The sequence below is a fragment of the Sceloporus undulatus genome, chromosome 1, assembly GCF_019175285.1.
Source record: "Sceloporus undulatus isolate JIND9_A2432 ecotype Alabama chromosome 1, SceUnd_v1.1, whole genome shotgun sequence".
Lineage (NCBI taxonomy): Eukaryota > Metazoa > Chordata > Lepidosauria > Squamata > Phrynosomatidae > Sceloporus > Sceloporus undulatus.
In genome coordinates, this window is record NC_056522.1 from 291,630,267 (window position 1) to 291,643,388 (window position 13,122).

The 13,122-nt window shown below is 36.6% G+C and overlaps 1 protein-coding gene across 1 annotated transcript in view; it reads right to left on the bottom strand.

Annotated features, from left to right (window-relative positions):
* Positions 1-256: 256 nt before the first annotated feature.
* Positions 257-13,122, bottom strand: part of NELL1 (neural EGFL like 1) — a 657,613-nt gene continuing 644,747 nt past the window's right edge. Inside the window, 3 exon segments of the mRNA XM_042459591.1 lie at positions 257-2,791; positions 8,302-8,526; positions 12,005-12,181. Of these exon segments, the coding sequence (XP_042315525.1) occupies positions 2,741-2,791; positions 8,302-8,526; positions 12,005-12,181 (453 nt within the window). The 3' untranslated portion in view covers positions 257-2,740.

Sequence of the window (13,122 nt, forward strand, 5' to 3'; positions counted from 1 at the left end):
GGATGGCCATCTGTCTGGTGTGCTTTGATTGTGAATTCCTGCATGGCAGAGAGTTGGACTGGTTGACCCTTGTGGTCTCTTCCAACTCTATGATTTTGTAATTTTGTGGTTTCTGCATCCTGAATGCAAAATACAGTAAAAAGAAAAACCAAAGTGAGGAAATATAAATCCCACCTATACCTCTAGCAAAGTTTTAGATGGACTGTGGTTCCCATGAATGCAGATTAAAAAAAAAGATGCTAGAAGCAAAGAGAACTATACACAGGAGTTTATTTAGATGACACACATTTTAAATCACTCCCCTTTACATCCCATACCACTGTATCATTTTCTCCAGTTGAATTACCATTGGGTTTACAACATGATTTACCAGATGGATTAATGATGTGATTTACAAATGTCTTTTGAAGAGCCTATAAAACACAACATTGTAACACTATTGTTAAAACAAACGCAAATATAATTAACACATAGAGAATGCTTAAAAGGGGTAGATTTAAAATGAAAAAGAGAGAGAGAAACTTTGCTGGCATGGAGTCATACACAAACAGAGCAACCTTTGTCTTTTTCTTCAGTGTTCAATAATCCTTTGGACACATGCATTTCCACTGTGTGTGGCATTGCCTAAGATAAAGCACTCTTTCCTTGTATGACATTCCATCTACACACTAAAACCTCTGTATGTGTACCAGAAACCACAACACTGGTTTTATTTTTAGATAGAATTCTAGTTAAATATGTCAAGAAAAAATATCAATGCTAAGACTAAGCTAAAAAAAAAGTTTGACTCCAGACATTCCATATTCTCATATAATGTCTCTGTAGTAGAATAATCTGTGCATGTTGTTCCTATCTTCCATTGTAGATACCCAACCACAGTGCTTAGAAGTCAAGTTTTATATTTCTTTGCTAGAACAATGAATGTTTCACAAATGTAATGTGCACTTGCTAATCTTGCCTGATTCTGAACACATATTAAGCTTAATTAAATGAAAATGACAAAAGCTAAGAAGAGTACATCATATAAGAAAACAGAATGAATACATCAAACACATTAAAAACAAAGTGACACCATTCAAAGATCCATGGGTGCAGTACTGCTTGTAGGCCTACTTTTTCTGGCTTCAGCAGGTATAGCAAAAAGCAATATGTTTTTTTAAAAAAGATAAATGAATAGTTTGTTGAATTTCTGGATGTGATACATCTGCATGCAACTGTCTATTCTGGGTCTGGTTATTTCACCTTCCCCATTTCCACACAGCAATCTGATGTCCAGGCCATTCTGTGGGAACCAAATAATCTACACATGGAAACCAGTTAGACAAGAATGGGTTTATTGATTTTTAGGCTAAGACGGATTACAGCCAATGTCTTAACCTTGCAAAATCAAAGTGATTATCTAGCATTCAAACTTAACTTTTGTGCACATTTCAAAGTTTTAATTATAATTTCTTCCTAACTTGGGGCATTTAAATAGCATTTTACAGATGAGTTAATTAATAAATTAGGTCTTTTTGAATGTCTGGAGAAGAGAAAAATGAGGACAAGGTTGTTTGGTGAGTTCATTACATGTAATGAAAATTGGAACATAGATTGTACCATCTTTCTTCCAGGGCCAGGAGTGATGTAGAGTGAAATTATAGTTAAATGCAGTGACATTTATATCATTCCTTGTAAGCTCTAACATGGTACAAATAGAGACTTAGCCATTTATGGCATACATAATGGAGGATGCCAATCTTTATTATGTTGAAGAAATGACACGGGGGAGAGGTTATAAACTCATGTATACCAGTGTAACTGATATCAAAATGTTACCTATTCCCTTACAGTCTGCAATTGTAAAGCCCTTTGATTGCTTTATTGAATGCTGCACAACCCTGACTGTATTACACCCACATTCAGTATTTGTTGTTTGATTTGCAAACTACAACACTCTGCTAAGCTTAAGATAGATAAGTGGCATGGTTTTCTGGGTACTTTCTGAAGCGGTACTGATGAAAAGGTGCCATACTTTCTCTCTTACCTCCACTAGGGAATTTTTGCTGTTAGCTCATTTGTCTGCAAAAGAAAGTGTGTTTTGCCACTTCATTAAATTTGTGACATTATTCTTTTTATTTATTAAATTATTTTCCATAAAGTCTGGCTGAGGTTTGATTACTTCCTGTCTGTACAACTCAAATGTACCTTGGAATGTTTTACAATGTTGAACAGCTATGAAATATAAGTACTATGCAATTTGACTGTACATACATACATATTTTCATAAATACATCTGACAGGGACCTCAGAACTAAATAGGGAATTGTATGAGACAAAAGTACAACAGGCAGACTTATTTTGTCAAACTTTGAGATAATCAAAAAATAAAATGGGAATTTCCATTATAATGTGGGTACATTAAATAAATTAAATAAATAAATTTATCATTTTACCAATGGAATAAGTTTAATGCATTGCAAATGATTTGACAGAAAAAGGGTGTAATTTACAACACTCTAAAACTTTTAACAACCATTGATTTATATGCATTGTACTGTAAAAGTCACCCGAGAGAAGCCTAGCAAGAATGAACGCATAGTGGTAGGTCCCAAAGGCAACTCCCAAATATCTTCCTCAGGCGGAGACTTTGGTAATTGTCTGTTGTATAAAAGTCCCATCTCTTACAATTGCATTCATTTGGAAAGTTGGAAATTGCATCAGTTTTCCTCACAGAAAGAATAGTCCCAAGTTTTATACTTCAGTTATTGTGAAGACAATCTAAATCCACCGAGCAACAGACATTTCCATTCTGTATGGCGTGGATGTGGAAAGGCAGAAAAGAAAAGAAAAGAAATACTGTTAGTACAAAGAGAAAAAAAATATAGAACTTCTGATGTAGCTTCTAGTGATCTAGACATGGGAAAAGAGTATTTTGTGGTTCTGATTTAAATATAAGAGACAACAGCCTAATAGTCTGTTTTTGATTTTCATAGTCCTGCTGTATACATTCTCTAGAAGCTATTACTGCAGAGTCTTGGTTGTAGAACTAAAAAAACCCTTTCCTTCAGCAAACAGATACCCCCCCTCCCAAGACTTAGAACCCACATGTAAATATCCAGTCACACAGAAGTTCTATTCACACAATGTATCTCATTCAAGGTAAAGGAAAGGTGAGAAATCCAATCCTATGAAGGAGCCTCAGTGCAATTGTTCATTCACACGGCAGCACCTCTTACACAAAAGTTAATGGACACATTGGAAATATTTGTCCACTTTATATACTATGTCCTGATAAAGTGAGAATATAATTATATATTCAAAGGATGGTGAATGTTCAATTCAGATTGTGATGGATGTGGATACAGAGCAATGATGTCTTTAACTAGGAAAATGAAGGACAAGCAGCTATACATCCCCCCTTTTTTCTTGCTTTATCTGAGGTATAATGGATCTTTTCTCAATCAGACAGGATTGCACAAAAGGTCAATGAGATTGGGGAATAAGGACACAGTGTTATCTGCTTTCCCAAAAGAGCCATGTGATTATATCCTTCCAACAATACAGTACAAGAATATCTAGAAGACTGAAACACTTTTCAGGAATATTTGGGAATGGTGGCAACCTTGAAAATCAACCTTCATCCCAAAAGCTACTGATAAGAGCTGGGGATGTTTAGCCTGGAGAAGAGAAGGTTAAGAGGTGATATGAACACCCTGTTTAAATATTAAGGAGGGGGCAAGCTTGTTTTGTGCTCCTCCAGAGAACAAGACCCAGAACAATGGATGCAAGCTACAGGAAAAGAGATTCCACCTAAACATTAGTAAGAACTTCCTGACAGTTAGGGCTGTTCAACAGTGGAACACACTCCCTCAGACTGTAGTGGAGTCTCCTTCCCTGGAGGTCTTTAAGCAGAGGCTGGATGTCCATCTGTCAGGGATGCTTTGATTGAGAGTTCCTGCATGGCAGGGGGGTTGGACTGGATGGTCCTTGCGGTCTCTACCAGCTCTATGATTCTATTCTATTTCTGTTAAATCAAATGAAATTGAAGCAAGCACTGACATGACTGCAGTTTAAATGTACAAATATCTAAATTGAAATTAGTTGACTGATTTGAGTTTATTGGGGCCTCTAGTTCTTAGCAACCACTTATTTTTCTGTGGATTTTTTTTTCTTTTGTATGCTGTATTGCTTTTGTTCTTTGCTGCTAGTTTTATCTTGGTTTTATTATGGTCTATCTTCAGTTATTGTTATTGTCATTTTTGTTTTATTTGTACACACACAGACAGATAGACAGACACAAACACTGCCTAAGAAACTGAAAAAACAATAAAAAGCTAAGACAAAGTATTTTGTTAAGAAATGAACAAATGTGTTCTGAAAGGTACAATTTAAGGAATAGCTTCCTCTCTTTCATGTACAGTTTGGTCAATACCAAGTGTGGTGAACACCTCTTACTCTACACAACAAACAGAACCATTTTAATATTGTGCTAATCCTATTTCTTCTGTCATATGATCTGCATCTGGAACATCTGAGCAAGTACAATTGAACTTTAGGGATATAAAAATGGAAGCAATTCCCAGTTCCTTGGGAAACAGTCCCAAAAACCAAGAATGCTAATCATAGAGAATTAGCATTCAGCTGGTATAGCTGTATCTTATTTGTTGTAATAGACAAGAATAATTTGAGAAGAAAAAAAATGTCCTTAGACTACTTTATAAAATGTTTCATAAAACAGTATTTGGTACTCTCTGTGATCAAAAAAAGAGAAAACAATCCTATTCATGAGAATGGTGTTATAAGAGCAAGACATTGTGATCTGCCTGTCAAGCATGGTTCAAATACTGCATATTAATAGTTGTAAAAAGCTACTATTTCAGGACACATTCTTTTTTTTTTTTTTCATTTTAAATAAAAGGTATGGCTTTGGATAACTGATGTTAAGTGCCTAAGTACATTACACTAAGAGCTAAAGTGAATATTTTGCTTGTTTGTTAGTTTAAGGAAAGAAACCAAGGGGGGGAAAAAACGAGAGTTAAATGTAAGATGTTGCAAGATGCAAACCAAAGAGGAGGACTGGGTTTACCTATTTTGAAATGTACTTTGCTGCTTGTTTGATTTGGTTGAAAGAATGGATGGAGTTGCAAAATAAAATATTACTAGAATTGTAAGGGAATGCCTTGAGGTTTGGGAGGCATCAATATGATGGTAAGATAGAGTGAATATGGATCTTAATAATCATCATGAGATGTGGCTTTCTGAGAATATGGAATATATATATAAAGCAAGGATCTATCTGAAAATGCTTTTAAGGATCTGAGCACAATATGCTTTTTTATAGGAGAAAAAAATAAGATGCAAAGAAAGATGGCTAATGCACCAGTATATGTTGGATAATTGTCAAGGAGAATATAAAATTAAATATAAAGAAGCTTAGGTATATACTCTGATGTTTTTTTTTAATCCACGTGTATTTGAATTACAACTCTGGACAGATGATGAATTTGTGATTGGTAATATGTAAACACTTCTGTTAAAATTTGACATGGAAGAAGAACAAGTGAAAGGCTGTATGACTAAATGGGCTAATAAACTGGTCATAATATGCAGATGGAACAAAGGGAAAGGATATGGCCAAAGGGGTTGAAATTTACATTATGTTAAGATCTTAAAGACATGTTTTATAAAATGATGCACCAGTGGTATTTGACACCAGGGAAATTGTCTAGAATGTACAAGGAGGTCTTGAATGTATATGGAAATATGAACAACAGGAAGGGATACTTTCCCATATGTGGTGGACATGTGAAAAGGCTAAAAAGTTCTGGGTGCAAATACATACTTTGAGGCAGAGGATCTTAAAGGTTAATAATAAATTAAAACCAGAACTTTTTCTTTTTGGTTTGTCGATAAATAATTGGAAAAGAGCCATGGAAAACTCCTCTAGTATATGATCATGGCAGCAAGATGGTTGTATGGACAAAGATGGAAGAATTCAATATTACCTAATAAGGAAGAATGTTAATAAAATTAATTGAATTTGTAGGGTTTAATTAGAGAAAATTATTAATGGCATTTCTAAAAGACTGGAAACCTTTGGCGGGTTACAGACCGCCATTAGGGATGTCCTGAGGACGTCCCAGTTTGAAAAAGTGGCATATCTTCCAGACGCTCCTAACCCTATCACAACAGAGTCCGTGACAAATGGCGGCGGCTGTTCCACACGGCCGCCGCCATATTGATGTAGCAGACGCTGTGCATCTGCATGTCGCACCCCGGAAGTGACGCCGCGAGTGCATGACTAGTGCCTTGCAGTGTCTCTTCCGGGGCTCATGAAGGAGCGCTATTTCCGCACGGTTTGGCCGCTGCGGCTCCTGGACGCTGAAAGCAGAGCCAGAGCCAGACCACCGCAATCCGGCAGTCTGTAACACGCCCCGACTTAAAAAAAAGAAAAGAGAAGAGAAAAAGAAAAAAAGGAGTATGTTATGATAACTTGGTTTTGGAATTTGTAAGTTTTCTTTATTGGAAGAAGTGGATGATGCAATCTTAGTGAGAGAGGTATGATTATATTATATCTATGCATGTATAACCAACAAAAAGAAAGTCAAAAGCTACATTTCTATTTTTTCATATCTCTTTTTATATCTTATTTCTCTTTTTTTCACTTTTCTCTATTTTTCCTTTTTTCCTCCACTATTAAATATTTGTAACTTTTCTTGCATTTGGAAAACTTCTAATAAAAGAGAGCAAAAGAGAGAGCCCTAAAATGCAGTGAAAATAACATGAGGCTATTATTATTATTATTATTATTATTATTATTATTATTATTATTATGTATCTGTGTTTGCTGTATTTTAAGATATGTTTTAATGTTATTATTTTGTTTTCTTAGACTGTATGCCTTAAGCATGCTTTTAATTTTTGATTTAATTTTTGTATATTCAGTATGTACAGTGCTGTGCAAATTTACAGCACTTTATAAATAAAGTTTAATAATAATAATGTAAAGTCATTTTACAAAAAAAAAAAAAAAAAATCCTGCTCAGTTTGTTTTTCAAAGTTGGAATCAGATATTCTTTCTCCCTCCCAGTCTGTCTATCTGACCATTTCAATCTCTTTTTTAACCAGGCTAAGTATAGAGCAATGTCACAATAAATAAATAAATAAATAAAGTAAACATCACAACAATATTATATGAGGCTTGAAAGCTATTAGTAGAGGTCCTACAGAGATCTTTAACTGGAGCTAAGCCTAGTGTACAATCATATGTCCACAAAGATCTGGGAAGGATTTCTGGATTGATTATGAAAAATTGTCAGAATCAGAAGGAATATTTAGACTGGGGGGGGGGGGTCTTTTGGACACTGTACTGGCAAAACCCACCTCTGATTACTCCTTGCCCAAGAAAACCCTATGAAACTCATGGGTCATAAAAAGCCAACAAGTGACTTGAAGGAGTATGCACATGCGCACACACATGCACACACACAATGAATTCTGAGTAATCCTAGATGGCAATCACAGTTTTCATTATTATGACCTTCTTTTCAAACTTCTTTTATGGAGCTGTTGGTAAATTAATCTATAAATTATGCCCACCTTGAATCCCATTGTGAAGAAAGGCGGAATATAAATCTTATAAATAAATAAACCATAGTCTCTATACTAATAATCATCAATTTTGTTCATTCTATAATATACAATGAATCTTTGGAATCTGCTGGGGTTTTGTTCCAGGACCCCTCCCATTGATCCCATTGATAGAATGGCATAGTAAAGTGGTGTCCCTTATATGCAATGGAAAAATAAAGGTTTGCTTTTTGGAATCCCCCCCCCCCCCAAATATTTTGAAGCCATAGGTGGTTGAATTGGTGGATGCAGAACCTGTGATCATGGAGGGCTGACTGTATTATGACAAATGTACACAAAGGAATTTTGCTATGATTTTAAAAAAAAATCATAACCACAAAAGGGGGGGGGGAACGGATCACAAAATTAGAATTGTGTTTATAAGATATTTTATCCCTTCCTTTAATCTCAATTTTCTCCTAATCTATGTAAAAAAATATAACAAGATTCATAAAATATTCTAAACAAATGGAACATGAGTGTATGGCATCCTGCAGTTTGTACTACTATAATTGCCTTTGGGGTAGGTTTTAAAACAAACAAACAAAAAACATACAAAAAACCCTCCATATTTATACATTTCTAAAATTCTTATCAATTATTAACGTCACTCTTCTACATGCACATTAAGAATACCTGTCATCTTACAAATTCTGTATAGTATTCCCTGCCATTTTTATGACTAAATACCTTGCATTTGCAGGTTGTACAAGGAGATCCAAGCATTGTCCATACAGAGCCACTGAGTCGTGTTATTCCATGGCTATCTAGACATGTTTTTCTGATATCATAAGTGATGTTGTCAGCCAAACAAGGGTCACTAACACAACGAGGACAACACTCTCCTTCTGATATGGATGTGTAGTCACAGTTCAGAGTGGGGCATGCAAGTGGCCAACAATCCACTTCACCTTCCTATGAACATGAAAAAGATAAATAGAAAGTTAAGGCAAAATATTGTACCCATCTATGAAATAAAATATCAATATCTGACATTGTCTGACCTTGGTTTTAATGATAAAATAAGTTAAGTTACAACATAACTTCTTAAATTACAACACAATTACCTAACAGGTATTGGAACAACATGTTGTGGCAACTGTCAGAGAGTTCTATGGGGATTATCACGCGAGGCACTTAACGCACTGGAATCATTGCCCAAATGCTTCAGAAGTGCAGAGATGGGATAGCCGATCACACTTCTGAAGCGTCACTGAAGCGCATTCCGCTCTTCACCCATCAACAAATCATTTGTGGAGAGAAGAGCAGGATGCCTCAATGATGCTTCAGAAGCATAACTTGCTATCCCACTTCTGTGCTTCTGAAGCGTTTGAGCAACAATTCCAGCGCAGTAAGTGCCTCGTGTAAAAGTGTCCAAAGAGACTGTAATCTGATAGTCTTCAGGTATTTAAGAACACCATACTACATTGCATGCATAACATGTCTGTCTGCAAATGATATTTTATAATTATGTATAAAAACACCCCATTTAAAAGCCCTTTTCATGAATGTAATAATCATATAGCAGAGTAGTAGGAGTGAATCCTAATATCCTAATATCAAGGTGTTGACCAGTGCATCTATACACAATCATAGATGAGCCACAAGACTGGAACTCCTATCTCAAGGGACACCTCATAAGTGTTCCTTGTCAAATGCCTACTTAACATATGGATATTAGGGGCTATGGATTCAGAATTCATTGTGAACACTGAACAGATGATGTATATATACAATATACAAAAGCTAATGCACATCTCTGCTTTATGTCATGGAACATGTACACTGTTGCTGATTTCAGAATGTTAATTTAGCTGGATTGCCAAATTGCATAATAATATATTCAGCATTAAGTGCTACATATAAAACCTATTTGTTATAAAGGGGTTTTAAAGCACATTTTCCTTGATGCTTCTATACCAACACTGCTGACATGAATCACACTCTTTCAATGAAGCTTGCATGGTACTACTTCTAGTTCAATTGATCAATTGTCCCACAAAGCTTTGTTTTTCCATGACTAATTGGCACTTTATGCTGTGTAACAATTACTTTACAATAGCCTACTAGACATTATGTTAAAAATACTACTTTAAACAACTAGGTTTAAAAAAATGCTGATATAATATTTTAAATAGAGTAAGGATATAATTTTCTTTAGAATTATCAGCTACAAACCAGAACTAGTGCTGTAAATACATGCAATGTAATGTAGATATTAAGGATGAAATATGCCCATGTTAGGGGAGATCTGGAAGGGGCAAATGTTGCTGAAGTTTGCAGTATTTATACCTGTAGTTCTCTGTTTTGTTTTGAACAAGAACATGACACTCCCTTAATTGTGGAACATTCCCTAGAAACTAAAGGAAGAAGCCATGGCTTCCATCCTGTTCAATATTTATGAGATCATAAGTTAGAGTTAATGGTCTCATAAGATTTGGGGTTTGTATTTCCAGCCATTAATGACCAAACATGATCCAAAAAATCCCCCTCATCTCTTAAACCACACAGCACCTCAACTACTGCATATACTCATGTATAAGTCTAGAAATTTAGGTTAAAAAATTGTGGCTTATAATCCTGGTTGTTCAACTAGTCACAGTTATTCCAGTTTGAATGTAATGAGAGATGCTAGTTAGTTTAAAATCACAAGTAAATGTCTCCTAGGCTCACTCTGCTTATATGGTTCACATTACATGCAAACATGTATTAAGAAGAATTAATTGAAATTTAGGGGGGGGGGGAGATGGGGAGAAAGGAGAGTAGAGATGCCGCCCCTTTCTGACCCACACAGAGGCCGTAGCAACCAAATGGTGCGGCCTCTGGGAGCTCTAAAAATAACCCGCTCCCTGTGAATTCTTTTTAGGGCACACGCCAGGTGCCCTCACATGCAATGATGACCTTCACGTGGCACTGTGACATTTGGATGCTGTGCCGTGCGTATGGCATCATGGCAGCCCCCGTGTGGATGGGGATGAGCCATTATGGCGTGGTAGGGCTCAAGAGCATGTGGATGCTCCACTGAACCAAGCCCTAAAATTGGCCCTAGGCTGGCACTTTGTGCCAGTCTGTATCGGGCCTAAGTAATTTTTTGCATAGCTCAACTAAAGTTAAAGGGTTTCTTTTTAATCCAATAGATTTTAATTTAAGAGTTAAATATGCTGTTCAAGCTGTTATGCTAAAATTAGTGGGATACAAGTCTTAAATACAGATTGGGTGTCCTTTATCTGGAATTCCAAAATCTGAAATACTTGAAAGACCAAATATAAAAAAAGAAATCATATGTGGCTGAGATAGTGACACATTTGCTTTCAGGGTACACAAACATTGTTTCATGCACTAAATTATTTTTAAAATAGTTTCTAAAATTATCTTCAGACTGTATGTATAAAGTGTATGTGCAATGTAAATAATTTTTTTGTATAGAGTAGGGTCCCATCTCCACGATATCACATTTTGTATGACTATATTAATATAGGTATTCCAAAATCCAAAACACTTCTCGTGCCAAGCTTTTTAGAAAAGGGGAGACTCAGCTTGTATACATTTACTTGGGAGTCAGTTCATTTAGCCTCAATTATATCTTTAAACATATTGACACTGAAATTTTCTTACAGAATTATGCACATGTAACTGTCCCTTATGCATGCAGATGTCCTTTTGTGGGCACTGTGGGGGGTTGGTTTCCCTTCCAACCTACTATATGTTGTACAACCTATGCCCCCCCCCTTTATTGCAAAGCCCTTAAATCTGCCCCATAAAGCTATTTTGCACTTTGCAGTGAGCAGGCAGGATCACACAAATGTCTATATCCTTGTAGCCAAATGTGAAATGATTACATTATAGATCTGATGGGATCCTTTTTTGGGGGGAGGGGGGGTCTCAGTGCTGCTGAAATAATTTCACGTATAGCTATGGAGATGTAGCCAGAATCTTCAGCAGTCTTTCTGTGAAGCTGGGCTGTACAGTAGGCTAGGGGAAGGTACATGTCTCACTGCATCATATGTGGGCATTTGCATTACATTGAGGGGATGGATTGAATCCTATAGATCTGCAATGTAAGAATATTTAGCTTTGGCTAAATCTTGCTCCCCCCCCCCATGTTCTATTTATGAAAATTGTGGGAAAACTCAAACAGTGCTCTACTATCCTATATTCCTGATGTGATAAATAACTAAATCTCATTGACACACTGGAGTTGTTCTAGTGCAATAGACAGTATTCCACCAAGGTACAAATCTATGGAGAGGACATTTTTTAAAAGTGCTTGGGTATGTGTCATATGAAAAGACAGAACAGTAGTAATATGTACCCTTGATTTTTAAATTTGGTTTGGTTGTCTTAAATATTTACTACTTGGGGATCTCGTGAAACATTGTGCTGATTTCCATACCAGACAACGGCACTGTTGACAGCTATATGTCCAGTTATCACCACTTCGGTACAGCTTGTTCCCATTCTGGTCTAAACACTGACTGGTTACTCTGGTATCACATTCTGGGCAACAGAAGAAATCAACACTGGGATTCTGACAATCACAAGCAGTCCGTCGACAGAATATCTTGCCATCCTATTAAGAAAAATAAAATCACTAGTATTAACAAAATGGGATATAATGAATCATGCCTAGAAATCATTGTATATTTTAAGTTATTAATAATACCTGACACTCTAAAAATACAACTGACTGTGAAGCCAAACAACCACTTTTCATTCCTAAACATTAGTTTAATTAAGTATTTGTTTATAGGCTAGTTCCAAAGAGCAGTGAAGAGAAGATAAATGGGATTATGCCATGAGTTAATGAAAGAGGGGAACATATTATAAAATCAATTCTATAGCAGTTATGCTTTTACTTTTGAATGGTGTACTAGTTGCTACTCAAATGGAAACACTGCAGAATCTACAATGAAGAATGAAAGCAGTTTGACACTGCTTTAACTGCCATGGCTTAATGCTATAGAATTCTGGGATTTATAGATTTGTGCGATAGCATAACCTTTTGTAGACTCAGGCGGGTTACACACCACCATTTAGTACGTAATGAATACGTACTAGGGTTAGGAAGGGGCGGTGCTTCCGCACCCCCTAACCCTAGTACGTATTCTGTACGTACAATATGGCGGCGGCCGTTCCACACGGCGGCCGCCATATTTACGTATCGGACGCTGTGCGTCCGCACGTGTCGCAGCATCTATGACGTTGTGAGTCTGCCCCTGGTGCCTTGCGACATCATAGAGGCGCCGCTTAAAGAAGCTCCATTTTGGAGCTTCTTTTTCGGTCCGTGCGGGAGCCACGCGGTGTGGCTGCTGCGGCTCCCGCATGGAGCAAGCAGCGGCGGCGGCAGACCGCCGCAAAGCGGCGGTCTGTAACCCACCTCAGTGTTTGTATACATAATATATGTACACCTCTTTCTATTCAGACAGACTATGATCTGTCCACATGTGATCTGGAGGAAACTGGGTTTGGGTTTTTGTTTGGTTTTTTTTATGAGGAGGGACTTAAACTCCA